General features: G+C 35.9%; 2 protein-coding genes and 2 non-coding genes across 4 annotated transcripts; 3 read left to right on the plus strand and 1 right to left on the minus strand.

Moving 5' to 3' along the window:
* The first annotated feature begins 1207 nt into the window (after positions 1-1207).
* Trnaq-uug (transfer RNA glutamine (anticodon UUG)) lies at positions 1208-1279 on the plus strand. Its single transcript has one exon. It is a non-coding gene; the product is annotated as a tRNA-Gln (tRNA).
* A 297-nt stretch (positions 1280-1576) lies between these two features.
* On the plus strand, positions 1577-1648 carry Trnaq-cug (transfer RNA glutamine (anticodon CUG)). The gene has a single exon. It is a non-coding gene; the product is annotated as a tRNA-Gln (tRNA).
* A 126-nt stretch (positions 1649-1774) lies between these two features.
* LOC113668831 (sphingomyelin synthase-related protein 1) lies at positions 1775-6700 on the minus strand. Its single transcript, XM_027184788.2, has 4 exons — positions 5936-6700; positions 4603-4753; positions 3224-3583; positions 1775-2508 (listed from the first exon to the last, which is right to left on the minus strand). The coding sequence occupies exons 1-3, from the start codon at positions 6698-6700 to the stop codon at positions 3267-3269; spliced, it is 1233 nt and encodes a 410-aa protein (XP_027040589.2). The 3' UTR covers positions 1775-2508; positions 3224-3266.
* Positions 6481-16361, plus strand: LOC113668832 (hsp90 co-chaperone Cdc37). Its single transcript, XM_089195561.1, has 11 exons — positions 6481-6942; positions 8799-8932; positions 9323-9434; positions 9894-9941; positions 11205-11255; positions 11384-11446; positions 12360-12518; positions 12904-13019; positions 13261-13390; positions 14879-14947; positions 15586-16361. Exons 1-11 carry the CDS (start codon positions 6910-6912, stop codon positions 15808-15810), a joined length of 1140 nt encoding a protein of 379 aa, XP_089051687.1. The 5' UTR covers positions 6481-6909; the 3' UTR covers positions 15811-16361.
* The last annotated feature ends 166 nt before the right edge of the window (positions 16362-16527 follow it).

Here is a 16527-nt window from a genome sequence, read left to right on the forward strand (position 1 = left end):
GCTTTTGCATCTGTAAGGCTTATCTGTGATGCAACCCATGACATACATAACTTCATCCTTTTTCAATTTAGTACTAGCATGTTCTGTCAGCTAAATATTAAACAGAATATAACTCTCCTTATACTGGTAAATATTTTCATTTTGAATGAATTAAACTCTGTTTGATGTTTGTGATCACAGTAAATTGAACAAAGATATTTTGACATGGCAGTTTGAATGACACACATGCATAATGTAATTGTGAAAAAAAAAATTGCTCATTATAATCCAGCGGTAAATATAGCATTATATAAAACCTTCATACTTAGGAACCTTAGGATTTTTATGGCCAGCCTTATCAAGTATTTCAATCCCTGTTTATAGCTTGGTTAAATTAGTGTTAAACTGTAGGCGATGGAAAAGGAGGATTTAATGTGTCGCTGGGTTCATAGATAAATATGAAACGGTTACTTCGGTGTTTCCATCAGAAGGGTCTTCTTGGAGTACCCGAGACATGCGTATAATGGATCTTTAGAGTGGTTTACTTGCGGTAAAGCAGACTGTGAAACTGTCTGAGGGGCTTTGGATGGCGATAGACCTCATTTCTGTTTTTTCAAGAGAAAGCACCCTTTTCCTCGCGATTTCCTTACATATGTGGGCTTCTCGATCTCTTCTTTGATACTGAATACTATGCTATTCTGATGTCGAACTCCGTTACACTTATACATTTCTGTACGCTCGCATGGCCTCTACAATTCCTTCTTTTCTGCTTTTTACTCAAAACAAATTAATAACAACGACAGCAATCCATCGTTCCATGAAGAACAGCTTCCCGCCATTGCGACACGCAGCGGCTTTGCTTGGATGTTTTCTCACGCATCGACATGCAGGTTACAGGTGAGAACTTTCACGCAGAAAAAAAAACAACAAAAAAAACAACAGCAACAGTAACAACAGTATAAACAATTCAAATTTATCGTTGTTATTGATCTTTTTCCGGCCCGATCGATCCTTTCGTAAATCACACTTCCTGTGTGGTGTCTATGGATTTGCTTTTAACCAATCAAAAACACTGAATTAATCCATTCTCCCCGAGGTCTTTTTTGGCGACCATATCGCTGACAAGGAACCAAAATGACTCTGGGCTCGAGATTGAGAAGACAGCTGTTTAAGGGTTAAGAACTTAAGGCTAATGTTTATTTAATTATAACAATATTTTTTAATGAGCGGTCCTATGGTGTAATGGTTAGCACTCTTGACTTTGAATCCAGCGATCCGAGTTCAAATCTCGGTGGGACCTAGCTCCAAGTAAATCATGTTTTTCTCTCAGTGGAATATATAGGTACTTATTTCAAGACAACGGAGAAATAGAGCTGGAAGAGACAGAAATATTCACTCGGAATGAAATGCGGGTAAGTAACCTTTTACGCAAAATTTTGAACTAATCATCATACGTATTGGTTCTATTTTTACCTGCCCCGGCACCTGCACCTGCATGGACGACGTTGGACGAAGTTGATACAGTCCCGACATCAATTAAGACTAGACTGTGAATTTTAATATCAGTTTCTCAAAATTTAGTGTAAGTGGTATCAGTGGTCCCATGGTGTAATGGTTAGCACTCTGGACTCTGAATCCAGCGATCCGAGTTCAAATCTCGGTGGGACCTTGACCTTTCTTTTATTCTTTTTTTATTTTTCTTAATTACCAAAAGCAGGTAAAATGATTTGTATCTGGGGTGACAGAGTGAAATGAAGTAAAGTGAACTGGCCAGTGAGAAAGTCTCTCAATAAAATCAATTCCAATTTTCACAAACTTTAATTTCATCACCCATTAATACAATTGCTAATAATTTTAGGACAAAATATATTAATGTCACATATTTTATATTATATTTAACAGTTTGAGAAAATTACTGCATAAAAACAAATGGGTTTTCTACAACCTCTCTCATGACCTTAAAAATAATGCTAAAAGATCATTTTGATGACAGAACCCTCACAAAATTAGTGTCAATTCAGTCAACAACATCCCTGTGAAGTTTACAATGATGTGTTAACCCATCAACTCCCAGAAGTGATTAACATGTTATTTCTCCCTATAGTATTCACACATTATCCAGCAAACTGGTAATGAGAATACTCAAACTTATCAAGTAGAAGTTGTTCTTTTGATCTAACATCAAATTCTTGAAACCAATTACAAGGAAATGTCTTGCAGCTAGAGGGGAGAATTAACCTTCAGATCTTGAGAGTTAAAGGATTAAAATAAATCTTATAACGTATCTCCTTTAGCTTGATGGCCCTTTTTTAAACATATTGACCTACTACATAATAGATCTCTTAGTTATTTGATGCATAAATTTTATTAAATAACAGGTTTTACTATCAATTAAATCCCCTTAAATTAAGCCAATAATCTTGGATAATATATTAAATTTTGCTCTCTTTAAAGAACACAGCTTCATAAAAATTTTCTTTCTTCTTAGATGAATGTCAATAAGTCTCTTTTACAATGCTTGATGTCAACCTACAATGATGCAGAAAAAAACTGTTTCTTTCCTTTAAGCAAAATATTAATCATACCTCTGCACAGTGTTAAACAGGCCTTGGACATTCAGTACAGACACATAAAAATCAATTGAAATAAATATTTCAAAGTGTAGTAGAATTCAAGGTCTCCACATGGTTCATGAAATTCACAATAAATTAATTACCAGTATGTTAAAATTTGTGTCAACAAAACATGAATCCCTCATCTCAGTTAGGTCCTTCTTCTTGTAAAAGGGATAGTTACTTGAATTTTTTTAATGTTTTCTCTTTTATATGTAGTTGGTCAAAGAAACATTACTGAGAGTAAAATTTCAGTTTCAAAAATCTTCAAATAATTATGACAGATATTTCAAAATAAATTACATTATTATACTTTGTGTAATACATGTACATGTAGGTGTAGTGTTGTAAATTTAACCACAACAATTCCCTATTAGGGAAGTCTTTTTAGGGGGCTGGGGGGGGGGAGGGGGGGGGAAATACCTTGGCTTCTATAAAATCTCTAGTTGAGATGGCTGACTAAGTTTCTAGAAAAGAAGAGGATTGCATATCCTAGATCTATACGAATATCTCTGTAACCAAGATACATATTTTCCTACACCACCACTTTCAAGTAGTTTTGCTCCTGTGATGAAACTTAGAAAATCATGCCTTGTTCATTATCTAGAAAGCTAGTTCAATTATCAACCTACAATGGAAGGGAGCACAGCCAGATAATGGTACATGCACAGGCTTTTAACGGGACTTGGATTTCTTGCACAGAAATCTGGGCCACCTCAGAGGCCATTCATATTCATTTGGTACCTTGCCAGACACCTTTTCCTCAAAGAACCAAAAAAGGGGGAACCATATGCGCGTCCTTTTGCTGTCAATCTGTTTGAGTGCTCGAGTGTTGGCAAGAGTATGGTAGTAAAGGAAGAGACGAGAAGAAATGTAAAAAGCAATAACAACATCAATGGAATAATGCTCATGGGCAGCCAGGATGAAGAAAATTCCAAACATATTCAGGACCCAGCAGCATGTGTGCAAGTAGTACATGTAGTATGGTGTATCTGTAAGAAAAAAAAATTAATGTTGCACAAATAAATATGTGTTTTATGAATAATCTACTTGTTGTAAACCCTTACTTAACCAAACTGACCTCTAACAGTGACTAACATCTAATTTCTTCAGCTAATATCATTCCTAAATCAAACATCAAGGTAACAAAAAAAGAGGAAATGATCACAAACTAAAGAAGCTCTTGATTGTAAACAAAGTCTCCTTTTGTCAGCCCCTTAGGAAATGTATAGAGAAATGTAAGGAGAATATGCTGATTTCAGGGAGTAAAGGGTTAAGATGTTTGCACCCACAGGTGTGCACTGAAACATAATAATACTTAACCTTGCAAATGAAAGAGAAATTGGTATTACCAAAGCTATTGAGTTCCAAACTCATCAAGTCAATGAATTGTTTTCAATTTTTTCACTCAATGAACAAGAACACAAGTAACTAACTAAAGGTACAAAATGTATTTGTTCCACAATTGTCAACAAAGAATGGTTCCAGCTTTGCTAATACAAGCAGTAGTCTGGATGTGAATCCCCAACTTGTATTAGATGTAGTGTACCACAGAGCTTATCCAACTATAATTTTCCTGCAGCTTAGTGATTCAGTTTTAGACCATCTAACTTTTGATTGGGAGGATCTAGAGTGTGTTTGCACACTCGTCACTGACTTAGATACTGTTCATCTTTCTCTTAAACTCAAAAAAAATCAGTCAGTACCTTTATTGTTATGTTCATTTTTTTTAATGGTTTAGAATTCCTAGAACCAGTTGCATTTTCAATTCCCTTTGTTTTATAAAAAAAAAATGAATACCAGACAAAATAAAATAAAAGTCAATGTAGCTTGAAAAATTATAATTAAAACCAATTAAACATTTAAAGCATCTTCCTCTATCATTTCTTCAGTTCAATAATGTAAAAAATATCTACAGTAGCAAGTTATCAATATGTAACTGTACCATGCATATGAAGCATGAACAATGGACAGATAAATACAAGTGATATGAATAACACTTAGAACTTACATTCTGTTACAAAAAAATTCAACAAGGTGATGGTGACAGTGTGGCCACTAAACATGTAGTCACCACATGTACGCACACCATTTACTGACATCCCAAAACCAAGCAGGATCTCGAAGGCTCTTCTTATTTTTGCCCAAGTGTCACCATACAACTACAAAAAAATTACAAGAAACAAAAGATAATGAGAAATAATCTGATACATCCTATTCTACCATAAGCACGACTGACCTAAAACAGGCTACTGGATGTTGTTCTACATTAGAGCCTTAAATCTGTGGAACTCATCAAAAGTTTACAAACTGTAGTACGCTGTAAGAAACAGATTTCAATTAAGATTAATTTTAGAATTTGTTGGTTCAAGGGCTTTATGAGAGCTTTAATGTTTTAAAGATATTTTTCATTTATAAGGACTGCTATCCACTCCACTGTACCATGAAGAAGGACTCCAGTCTTCGACATAATTTAACACTAACACTGCACTTCAGTTTGAACATGACCACCTATGAGCAACATGTTTTGCACACTTTAAATAATACAGTCAAACTTTGATTGTCTGGACCTGTGAGGACTGGCTGAATAGACTGGAAAATCGAGAGTCTGGGTAATTGAAAATATAAATGTTGATGAGCCAAAAATAGATGGATATTCTCAAATCATTGTGCACCATTTCCAAAATTTGTCAGAGTATTTAAAAAAGTATTTTATGACCTAAAATTTAGACACAAAATCAGTTTTTTCAAGCTGCTACAGTGTTTGTGTGCCACTAAATCTATCATTCTTTGAAGCTGCATAAATGGAAGTGCATCTGCTCTGTTTTACGGGGAACCAGTTGTTGCAGATCTCCAATGAGACTAATTTGTGAAAAAATAGAACCAGAGAAGCCAGTCTGGATAATCGAAAAATCTGGATAATTGAGGTCTGCATAATCTGGTTCTAGTATATCCACATTTGGCATCATTTCAAACAGAAAAATTTTGCCAAAAAGAGGTTCCAAGATGATTTTAAAAAGCAAAACAGAAAATTATTACACAGCAACAGCCAGAAACGTGATAACCATATCAATAAGTAATCAAAGCTTGAATGCAAAGTCCACTGAGAAGTATTCAAATTCTATATGTGTCATTAATGATTCATGTCTGGCAGAACACATTAAAGCTACCACAATTGTAAACAATATCTGCCTGTTCTTACGGCAAATTTTAACTATTATGCCACCAATAAGCATATTTCTCCGTCATGTTTAACTGTTCTTCTAAGTGATAAAAAATATCTAGCCCGGTCTAAATAAGGTCGAAAATCGTGAGCTTTGAGTTCATAATTTGTTTACACGTACCTTTGACGTACCTCCAGAGCACTCCAAATGGATTCCAGGTACGCTGAGAGATGTTACGAACATTGTAACACACCGCAGAAGAAACACTGTTCCACACAAAGCAGCCATTCTTCTTATCACGATAACTCTGTGCTTGTGGAAGAACAAAACCGTAGTTAAAACGGCAGTTAAAATAAGCGCTGTGACCTCACACATTTGAAAAGCCCACGGTATGAGCGGTACATTGTCCAGGACTATGTCAGGTAGAGGAGGATACTTCTTCATGTCTGGTACGCGATCGTGGACGAAAACCATTACAAAAGAAGTGACAAAAAATACTGAAAACGCATACACCAAACTGATCAACGTTCTCCCTGCTTCAGAGATATTTGAGAAAGGATGAACATCAGGCCTGTCATCATCGATATCAGAATCCGAAAAGTCGCGTCGTCTCAACTGTCCCACAAAACCGTCCACGCTATCAATCTGATCAACAAATTTTCGTTTAACGTGTCCATTTGTAGCATTAGGGAGTGTTAAGTGCGTTGGCCTGCTGTGTTTTCTTTGAAGAGAAGCAATCGCCAGAGATAAACGTTTGATATCGCCAAGGACTTTCAACTCAAGCGGGGGATTTCTTAAGTCATCTTCATTGAGGATGAGAAGAGCACCTCCGTCTATCTTATGTTGCTTCGCAAATAGATCCGCATGATCATCGAAACCGTTTTCTTTAAGCCACAAGCCCACATCTTTGCACGTCCACTTGTGTACGTCTTTCCCAGGCCTCATGACTTGCTTTATGGCGACGGATTTTAATATGTTGATTATTCTTAACTTATGTTCTCTGGCTTAGCAGCCACGCATCGATTACTTGCTACCAGTCTCTCTCGTACACTACGTCTTCTCGAAGTAACTTTCCCAGGTCGGCAGAGGTCGCCATACTTAGTAAAGGAAGTGGCCTTTTCTTCCTTCCAGTGTCTCCAAATCACGTCTAAACTATGGTAGATTACAGTAAATGGGATCATATTGAGGTATGTATTTATAGAATGAGCTTATTTGGAATGTTCTTCCTTTAATGCACCTTCTCAGTTGTAAATCGTACGTGTTGTTTAGTCTCAAGTATTGAAATAAATTAAGTCGACTGCTTAGAGCTTGTTCTCGTTCCAGCCTTTCTTCAGTTTGTTTTGTTCGTTTTTCCCAGTTTTGTGTTTCAATTATAATTCCTGTATTATTTTCGAGCACAAAATGATCGTCAGAATATTAAAAGCACTCTGAGATATGCAAGGCCTTTTGGGGTTTAAATGGCAATTACCCAAATTGCACGAGCAAAATTGAAATATGTGAAGGATTCTTTCAATTCTGGTCAAACGACGCTATCGTGTGAATGGCCTTTTTTGGGGTGGTATTTATGACAAGAGAGTGATCCTTTTGGCAATCTTTGGTGACAAGGCTGTAATTTGAAGCAGAAAATAAAAGAAGTTTGAGGACAATAATATTCCGTGTATAGAACCTGAGATTTAAATAAGACAATCTATCCGGCGATTTAGACTTTTCTTTTTGCATTTAGAACTTTATACAAAATGAATGTTGCTAGACACAAATGTTACAATTGAATGATTCCACCTCTCCAAGTTTTTACTACAATTGGATTAGAAAACATATACATGCAGTGTAAGTTAATTATGGTCCAGACCACTATTTGTTGAGGTGAATAGTGACAGATACTTACCAAGCTGGAAATTAGCAGGGTAGGCAACCACCAGTTCTCTTGCACTGAGGTTAATAATTATATCAGTATATACCGTATAGGAACCCCAGAATTGGTTTAATTCTATCAACATACTGATTAGTGGTCAAATCAAACTTGTGATTCATGATTTTATCTCTTTGGCTGCTTGGGGGGTGAACTTTACATTGCACTTGCCAGTTACTGCTGAGGTAAGCAATATAGGTGCACAAAAACTACAATTCACCTGTGTAGTTTATATTGAATCAGAAAATTTGTTTGAGGTTCCCCTAGTACAGTAGGTGCTGCAATACATTAATTATTCATGCCCAAAATGCTTTGGTGCTCATGGAAAACAGAGGTCAAAATAGATAACTTTAAAGTGGGCTGAACATTTTAAAAACAATTATGTGATCTCTAAGAGTTAACAGTGATTTTGGCATCTGAAGGTTACAAAACTTAATGGATGCCATCCTGAAAAATATTTCTACATGCACGTTTTCTTAAGAAACCACCACAATTATAGAACTGTTATGTTTCAGTATTAAAAAATTGGAAATGCATGACATTCTAATGCTGCCTAAAGGGAATTATTTGATTTAGAAAAAGATGGTGGCACTCTTTTGTTCCTGTTAACGCTAAGGCCAATAATTTGACAGAAAATCCCATTAACTTTGCCTAAGTAAATTGATTTGAAGAGGAGTCATCTCACCGAAAGTCCATAAGGAGTTTTTGTCTTCTCAAGGTCAAAAAGCTTGTGTTATGTTTTTATGAGAATTATGTCAACGCTGGGATCACATTGTGAGTGCCCATCCATTAATAAAAGTAAAACCACCAACATTCATAGCAAATAAAATGGCCTATGATGGAAAATGATAGTTTTCCAGTCATGTTTTCTCCAGTGAGTTTCTGTGGGCATGTTTTGGTGGTAAGGTGTGGGCTTAAGGGTTGCAGTGAAAAAATGTCAAAGGTTGTTGAAGTCAATGATTCACATTAGTCAAACTTATACTGCATTTATCATAACTGTTACACTAATAATTAAAAAAAAAACTTACAGAAGTCAACCTCTTTTTTACCTTTTTGAAATGGTTTTTTATTTAATTTCAGTCTCATCATTGCATCTAAATGTTATATTTTGGTTATTTTGTGTATTTTTTTAAGGTAAGTGACGACGAAGATGACACACACCCTAATATTGATACGCCAAGTCTGTTTAGATGGCGGCACCAAGCCAGAGTGGAAAGAATGGAGGAAGCAAAGAAAGAAAGAGATGCTGTTGAAACAAAGATTTCAGAGTGAGTGTTTTACCATATGATGTGTATTTACTTAGGATATGTGAGGAATTATTTTTAGTTTTGGATGTTTTTTTCAATTTGTTTTTTTAAATGTAAACACAATCCTCTATTAATTAGTTATTAATTGTACTGGTCACTTTGATCCAATATACTGAAAGTTCTTTGTCACAGAAAGGAAAACAAACCAAGAAACACAACATGTACCTAATTGTTCACAGTGTAGGGTTAAATAGCCAGGCAGTTTTTATAAATTGAAACTTAAATGTATTTTTCATGTAAGAATGTGTCTGTGGATAACATAGTTTACTACATAACTCTTTAGAACAATTAAAAACTGAATTTTTGATATTAGTATCAATTAATTTGTTTATCTATTTTCCAATTAACCAGGCATAAAAAGAGGCTTGAGCTGGCCAGAGAAAGCCTGAAAGCTGCAGAAATAGCAGAGGACAAAGAAAAAGAAGAAAAATTTCGTAGAGAGTTAGAGCATTTGGAGAAAAAGGTTGGAATTAAACCAGTCCTGTTTTTAAAAATTAAAAAAGGGAAAAAGAAAATGTGTCAGTCTGTACTTTTATATGGAAGCTCAACATGATAAATCCACCAGGGTTAATCATTCTGCAAGACTAGTTTGACATCACTTAACCCTTTAACTTCCTGGTCAAATTTGTCTTTCTCCTTTTTGTCAACCATACAATTCTTATAATGTTAGGTCAGAGAATTTAGTATCGGATCAACTAACTATCCCCAAATTGATAGTTTTCTTTATTCTCATCACTTTTCTGGTTGATGTTGTATTGATATTAAAAGGAGCAATTCTGTCTCTGTCACTCATGGGAGTTAAAGGATTAATACCAAGTTAAGAACATATTAATCAGTTTATGCCTTTATTGCCCATAGAACTCTGTTACATGGTTGTATTTGTATGTTTATATTTAGCTGAATTTTGAAAAATTATTTTTAGATGAAAGAACTTAAAAAGGAAGATGAAGAACTGACCAAGAAAGAAAAGGTGAGCCCTTGATCAACTGTTTTGTTTGTAGGCAGGTATTCATGAAGCTACAGCGAGTTAGGGTTAAGGATATGTACCAGAGATGTTTGACAAAAAGGATCATGACAGATTATGTGGAATTAGCCATGATATTTTATGCCCAGTCCACATTTGTGCCAACTCTCCTGGTTTACCCAGGATTCTCTTAGGAAACAGAATGAAATTCCATGGCAATCACAGTTTGCAAAACATTCTGCCTTCAAGTAACCAAGGTACACGTAGCTTTTCAGACATGGGTTTAGGTTGGTGTCTCAAAAGTCTTGGGAATTTACCATTCATCACCCAGTCCCTAATTATTGCTCCCCACCCTCTAACTCCTAAGATCTGATTTTTTTAAATTCTCCATTCTGGCTGTCACATGTTTCCTTGTAAGTTAGTTACAATAATTTGGAGTTTGATCTTGGTGACAACTTCTCCCTGATAAATTTGGCAATAAGTATTCTCCTAACCTGTTTTGCTGAAAAATGTTTGGAAATCATAGGGAGAAGTTACATGTTAATTAGTTTTGGGAGTTAAAGGGTTAACATTGATTGTACACTTTAAGTATCAGTTACAAGTTCATCTGTATCAAGTTGTACCCTATTTAGTGGTCACTCTGTACTAAGCAGTCTGTATTGAAAGTCCCACAATTTGTTCCCCTTTTTACTCTATTTTTCATTTCTACTAACCCTTTGACCTCCTGAGAGTGAATAGTGTCTAATTTCTCTCCCCAACCCCCCCCACCCAGAATCACACTTTAAAGTCACAAGATCAAAGTAAATGATCAGTAATCCAAGATGCTCTTCATTGTGAAACAAATTCTCCTTGTCAGTACCTACATGTTTAATAGGGTTAAGCGGTCACCTGATTCATGGTCATCCTTTGCTGAGTCCAACAGCCTGTTTGTACTGTCTCCCACTTATTGTACAATCACTTAGAGCAAAACCACTCATTCCCAAGGAAAACTAAGAATGATCTTTCAAGTAAATTTAATCCATGTTTATCTCCCAAAATCAATGTAAGTAGTATTTTTGAGGGAGGTGTTGTACATTAAGTGGTCAATTATAGTGTTAAATGGTATTTCTTCTACATATTTTTTATTATCCCTCTTCTGAAGAACCTGTTTTAGGTGGTAACCCTGTCACTCCTAATGGGTGCCCACCTGGTACAGGTCTGAATTTATAATCAATATTGGATATTACTGTGCTTTCATGCACAAAGCAATTCTATTGATTTGTTTTGCAGAAAGCTCCAAAGAATGTGGACACATTGAGTCAGGCTGGATTCACCAGAACAGTAAGTTGACATGAAGAAAAATTCATAAAACTGAGGACTCTGTGAATGTTAATGTGCTTTCAACCAATTTATTCCAAGATGTGCCAATCTTTAGGGAATTAATTATCTATCTGTTGTTCTTTACCTAGATTATCAACGCTCCAAAGAAACAGGATGAAAATTTAACAGAAGAGGAAAAGTTAGACAGATCGGTTAGTGCAGTGTATATAACTAGTGGCCTGTGTCTGAAGTGTTTTGGTTTTTACACCCTTAACTTGCAACTTTTAATTTTTTTTTTTTTTTTGTCATTCTTCTGATGTTCACTACATTTTTCAAAAATAATACTTTTAAAGACACTTGACTTGCTTGCTATTTTTATTGTTTGTGGAAAGTGTTGAAACTTAAGTCAACCACTTTTGGGCTCAAGGAAAACTACAATACAGTGTTTTTAAAAGCATTGACTTTTGTCTTACTGGTTTTTAGGCCATTAATGTTTTTTATTTTGTTTAGAATTCAGTCATGTTTGCCATGTGAACTCACAGTACATGTAATTTTAATTGAAAACTTTTCCAGCCTAACCCTTTTATTCCCAACATCTGATTGTTAATCCTCCTTCATGGCAGCTACAGATTTCCTTGCAAACTAATTACTAGTTCAATCAAGATTAAAACTTCTACCTGATAAGTTTGAATACTCTTGTGACCTGTTTGCTGGATGCAGTATCGATTTGATTGAGAGAAGTTACATGTTTGTCACTCCTGGGAGTTAAAGGGTCAATATCATCTCTGTTGATGTGTTATCTTCATTTCCCCCACTATGTATGTATGAAAACCTCAAATAGCTTGTGAGAAATTAAAGCCAGTTGCAGCATGACTGACAATGTTGTAAGAGATAATGAATCAATAAAATTACTGGGTAATAAACAACCAAGGCATCAGAAGTGACAATCATGATAGCAAAGGCCAACCTAAAGAGAAATCAGAGCAACACAAATTTGACATTTGGCAATTCTTCTCCAGCACAATGACTTATTGGAATAACTAAACTCATGGTACATCATAACACACACTTGAACTTATTTGAACTTATTTTCATGATTTTTTCTCCCTTTGTGTGATTTTTTAGCAAGCCTTTATGGATAAGTTCAAGAAAGAAATAGAACATTTTGGAATGTTGCATGAATATCATGACAGTGAAGATTATCTTCAGAAAAATCCGCACCTGGCTTGTGAGGACACTGCCAACTACCTGGCTTTGTGGTGCATCAACTTGGAAGTTCAAGAGGTAATAATATCAGTGGTCTGTAAGAAGTGTGATTATTCAAATATTTGTTCAAGTAATGACATAATTACATTCTGGGTTGAGGCAGTGATCTGTATACATTCTTTGCCACTTACAATAAGGTTCTACAATTTTTTTGTCTGATATTTTGGTGACCTTGTATAGTGTACCATGTACATGAAATATTTCCATCTATCAAGAGGAGTATACACATGCCCTGTTGCTTCATGCCACAGGAACCATTGCTAAGCCTTGGCAGTAATTGGCCCTTCAAAACTCAACCTCCCCACGTACCCCATGTATTGTTAAAGACACCTGTACCTAATGCCATAGTTTACAAGGAGGATTTACAGACTCCTGTATATCAGCCTGTCTTTTTCTTCATTAGAAACATGCCCTGATGGAGCGAGTTGCTCATCAGACCATCATTATGCAGTATATACTGGAGCTAGCTAAGTCATTAGATGCCAGTCCACCAGCCACCATTCGCAGCTTTTTCACTAAGTAAGTATTGAATTTCTTTATAGACAACTGTTGGACCCATACTCATGTGTGCAGTTTATTGATTAAAATCTCTCAAATTCTGAGTCGCCTGCACTTTCAGAGGAGATGTAGATAGAAAATTTAAAATCAAGGACTACCCTTTCGCTCCTAGGATCTTATTTAAAATTTATTCTGACTGTCTTCCTTAATTTTTTTTTCCACATTACTAACAGTAACATCTTTGTTCCCATTTATCTCAAAGGATGAAGAAAGCAAAAGTAGACTATAAAGAATACATGGATGCATTTGAGGATGAACTTAAATCATTCTTGCTAAGGGTAAAGGAAAGAGCTCAAGCCCGCATTGATAAGGCTATGAAGGAAGCCGAAGAGGTTAGGCTATGCAAACTATGGGCAGATTGTCTGTGCACACCTGTCTGATACTTTATTTGTATGGTAAAGATGTTTGTTACATGTAGTTGTCACTTAAGAAAAATATGTTTAATTTGGTTCATTTTCATTTTTTTTTTCTAAAATTGCTCACAGATGTGTATCTGTTAGCAGTGTAAATGTTAAAAAAACAAGTTATTTTTAGTCTTAATAATACAGTGTAATTTGCATATTTAATTTTGCTTATATTATTACTTTGCATTTTTTTTTGCTAATAAACCAAATTCATCAATTGAGAAAAAGAGGTTTAGCTATTACCGTAATTTCCGGTCGATTACCCGCACGGCCGATTACCCGCACCGGCCGATTATTGCATACGGCGAAAAAAAAAGTCAACGGATTACCCGCACCGGTGGATAACCCGCACGTTGTTATTCAACTTTTTCGGTGGCGAAAACGTGACATTAAGGCGATACATTTCAGTCTTTCGATTCAGACATGTGCACAATTCTGTGTCAATATTAGCTTATACTTTATTGATTGATTATTGCTGCTGCTCTATTACCGATTTCATCGGCAAGAGTTATTACTCTAAGCTTATAATCAAACGTAAAACTGTGACGTGGGCGTTTCACAGCAGGCATTTTAACTTAATTGGTGACTCGTGGATACACTTATCGCGAATGATCGAGGTTTATAATTCTTATTTAGTCAGTTACCTTTTTATAGCATGTAGGAGCGTAATGAGCAATATCCATTGTTCATTTGTCGTTAAAATACTTTTTCAGCGCGAAATTAGTTAAGTTTCGCACCTATTATTTTCAACATTCTGGTGATGCATTTGGGATTTAAAATTACTGTCGGCAATTTCTCAAAAAAATCGATATCTCCTGTTCTACTGGGCCTAACAAGTCCCTTAAAACGGGAAAATTCTCTTTAGCTCAAGCTAGTGAAAACTGGAAATTTGTTACTGATGCGCCGGATATCCTTGGATTATTTTTGTCACCATCAAGGGTTTGTTTTCACGCGTGCCGATAAAAATTTGTTTGTCACGCAACTAATTATGCGTGAAATAAACTCGAGTTGGCATCATGTTTTCGTGCCGCTTTGTGGCACTTTTGATACAATAAAATTCATTTGAGAGGTGGAAACGCAGGTAGGTGAGAAATTTTTTCAATTCAACTTCCAGAAGAATTTAAAATTGTCACATAACCCGCACCTCCCTATTACCCGCAGTGGCGCGGATTTAATGCAAAATCAACAGATTACCCGCGGGTAATCGACCGGAAATTACGGTAATAGTCTTGGATTTGCAAATTGTCACTGTACCTTCTTAGTGCAAAGAGTTTGGTTGTAGTTTACTTTGCAAAAGGGCAATGGCACAGTAATGAACTGGCCAGACAGAATAAAACAGAATTTGAACAACACTTAGGTCATCATGTTAAGAGAGTTCCTGTTTTTATTTCAACCAGTTATAATTGTTCTTTTTAGGAGGAACGCCAACAGAGACTTGGTCCTGGAGGACTGGATCCGGTGGAAGTGTTTGATTCATTACCCCCAGTAAGTGTAGCCTTGAATTGTGTTATGCAGCACGTGCTGCTTTACAGCACACAGTAGTTAGGGGTCTGATCATAAAGGTTCCTCTTTAGCCATTCTCCATTGTTACAGTTCTAATGTTTGATGTACTCAGGGACTGACCTACTGGCTGACTGACTTACGTACACGTTTGCTGACCAATTAATACAGACATGACTGATAAATAACTGCCTGACTAACTGACAAAGATTTACTGACTACATAGCTGACTGACACAGACTGACTGTAAAATGACTAATCAACCTACTGACTGGCTGATTGACAGAGCCTCTGATTTACTGACAGGCTGACTGATTAACGAACCAATTTACTGAATGGGGAATTTTCTAACTTGTTGACTGACTGATGGCCGGACTTACTAAGACAGATGTAAAGAATTTCTGACTAAAAATGGACTCAGTACCTGATTGACAGACTGATTAAATTGGACATTAGCCAACTACACTGTAATTAACCAGCAAATGGCAGATCAACCAATCTTACTGCCCAAATACCTGTCTAATTGAAGTATATTTTTTTGCTTGTTTTAATGGAGAGAAACTGATTGTATATACTTTGGGTTCCTTTGCTCACTAACAAAAGAATATTTGTGTCTGCTTCAGGAACTTCAGAAATGCTTTGAAGAAAAAGATATCCCCATGCTACAAGAAGTTCTCGGCAAAATGCCTGAAGAAGAAGCTAAGATGTACCTACGACAATGCATTGACTCTGGTTTGTGGATTCCAGATGCTAATAAAGCACAAGCTGAGGGACGAGAGGAGGCTGTTGTTACAGAGGAGTCAGAAGATGATCAGTATGACAGTTTGTCAGAAGATAGTGACAAATAAATCCTCAGGGGGCATCTGTATGTAATGTGCTCTGTTTTTAGTGCTTTTATAGTTAATTTCCTGGCGTTTGAAGTTTAAAGAGAGAAAAAATTTTAAAAAAAGGAAAAAAAAATGTAACATTTGGTTGTCATAACTGTACCATATCCAATAAGAGAAAAGCTAGGTCTAAAAACAACTGGTGTCCCAGAAAAATTTATTAAAGGACACTTGAGTCTCAGTTCATGTTAAATGAAAGAAAGGAGACCTGAGTGAAAACAGCCTTTGTGCCTATCATCTACTGCTTGGAAAGTAGAAAACTTGTACAACGTAAACAAACAGAAACTGTATCATGAGGCTGTCTTGTCTTTAGCTAACCGCAGAATTGGTGGCTAGATGATTCACCAATCACCAGATTGCAGCCACATTAATTTCAACGAACTGACATGTTATGGTTTTCCTAAAGCTTTTGGAAATCCTGTTAGAGCTCTGTTGAAAGACCAGGAAACCAGTTTGTGTATTCTTAAATGCCCCAGTGATAAATAAAGTTCTGATTGTGCACAGCTATTAAAAAATTGTGTATTTTGATTTAAACCCAAGGAGTTTTAGAGAAGCGGTAAGTGTCCAAACCATTGCCAAACACAGTTAGCTAAACTAAACGATCAATGATTTTTCCTGTAAGTAAATTGGAATTCACTGCAGCTAATTTTCTGCTGTCGTTATACTCCCTTCAGGTTCCAT

This window comes from Pocillopora damicornis, chromosome 2 (genome assembly GCF_964200805.1).
Source record: "Pocillopora damicornis chromosome 2, jaPocDami1.2, whole genome shotgun sequence".
Taxonomy (NCBI): domain Eukaryota; kingdom Metazoa; phylum Cnidaria; class Anthozoa; order Scleractinia; family Pocilloporidae; genus Pocillopora; species Pocillopora damicornis.

What these genes read in the sequence shown, in the direction of transcription:
- LOC113668832 (XM_089195561.1), top strand. Translation starts at nt 6,910, where the DNA reads ATGGTAGATTACAGTAAATGGGATCATATTGAG. An exon ending in TAGAGCATTTGGAGAAAAAG is followed by an intron (nt 9,435 to 9,893) that starts GTTGGAATTAAA and finishes AATTATTTTTAG; the next exon opens with ATGAAAGAACTTAAAAAGGA. An exon ending in TCAACTTGGAAGTTCAAGAG is followed by an intron (nt 12,519 to 12,903) that starts GTAATAATATCA and finishes TTTCTTCATTAG; the next exon opens with AAACATGCCCTGATGGAGCG.
- LOC113668831 (XM_027184788.2), bottom strand. Translation starts at nt 6,700, where the DNA reads ATGAGGCCTGGGAAAGACGTACACAAGTGGACGTGCAAAGATGTGGGC. An exon ending in GCTCTGGAGGTACGTCAAAG is followed by an intron (nt 4,754 to 5,935) that starts GTACGTGTAAAC and finishes ATTTTTTTGTAG; the next exon opens with TTGTATGGTGACACTTGGGC. An exon ending in GAATTTTTTTGTAACAGAAT is followed by an intron (nt 3,584 to 4,602) that starts GTAAGTTCTAAG and finishes TTTTTCTTACAG; the next exon opens with ATACACCATACTACATGTAC.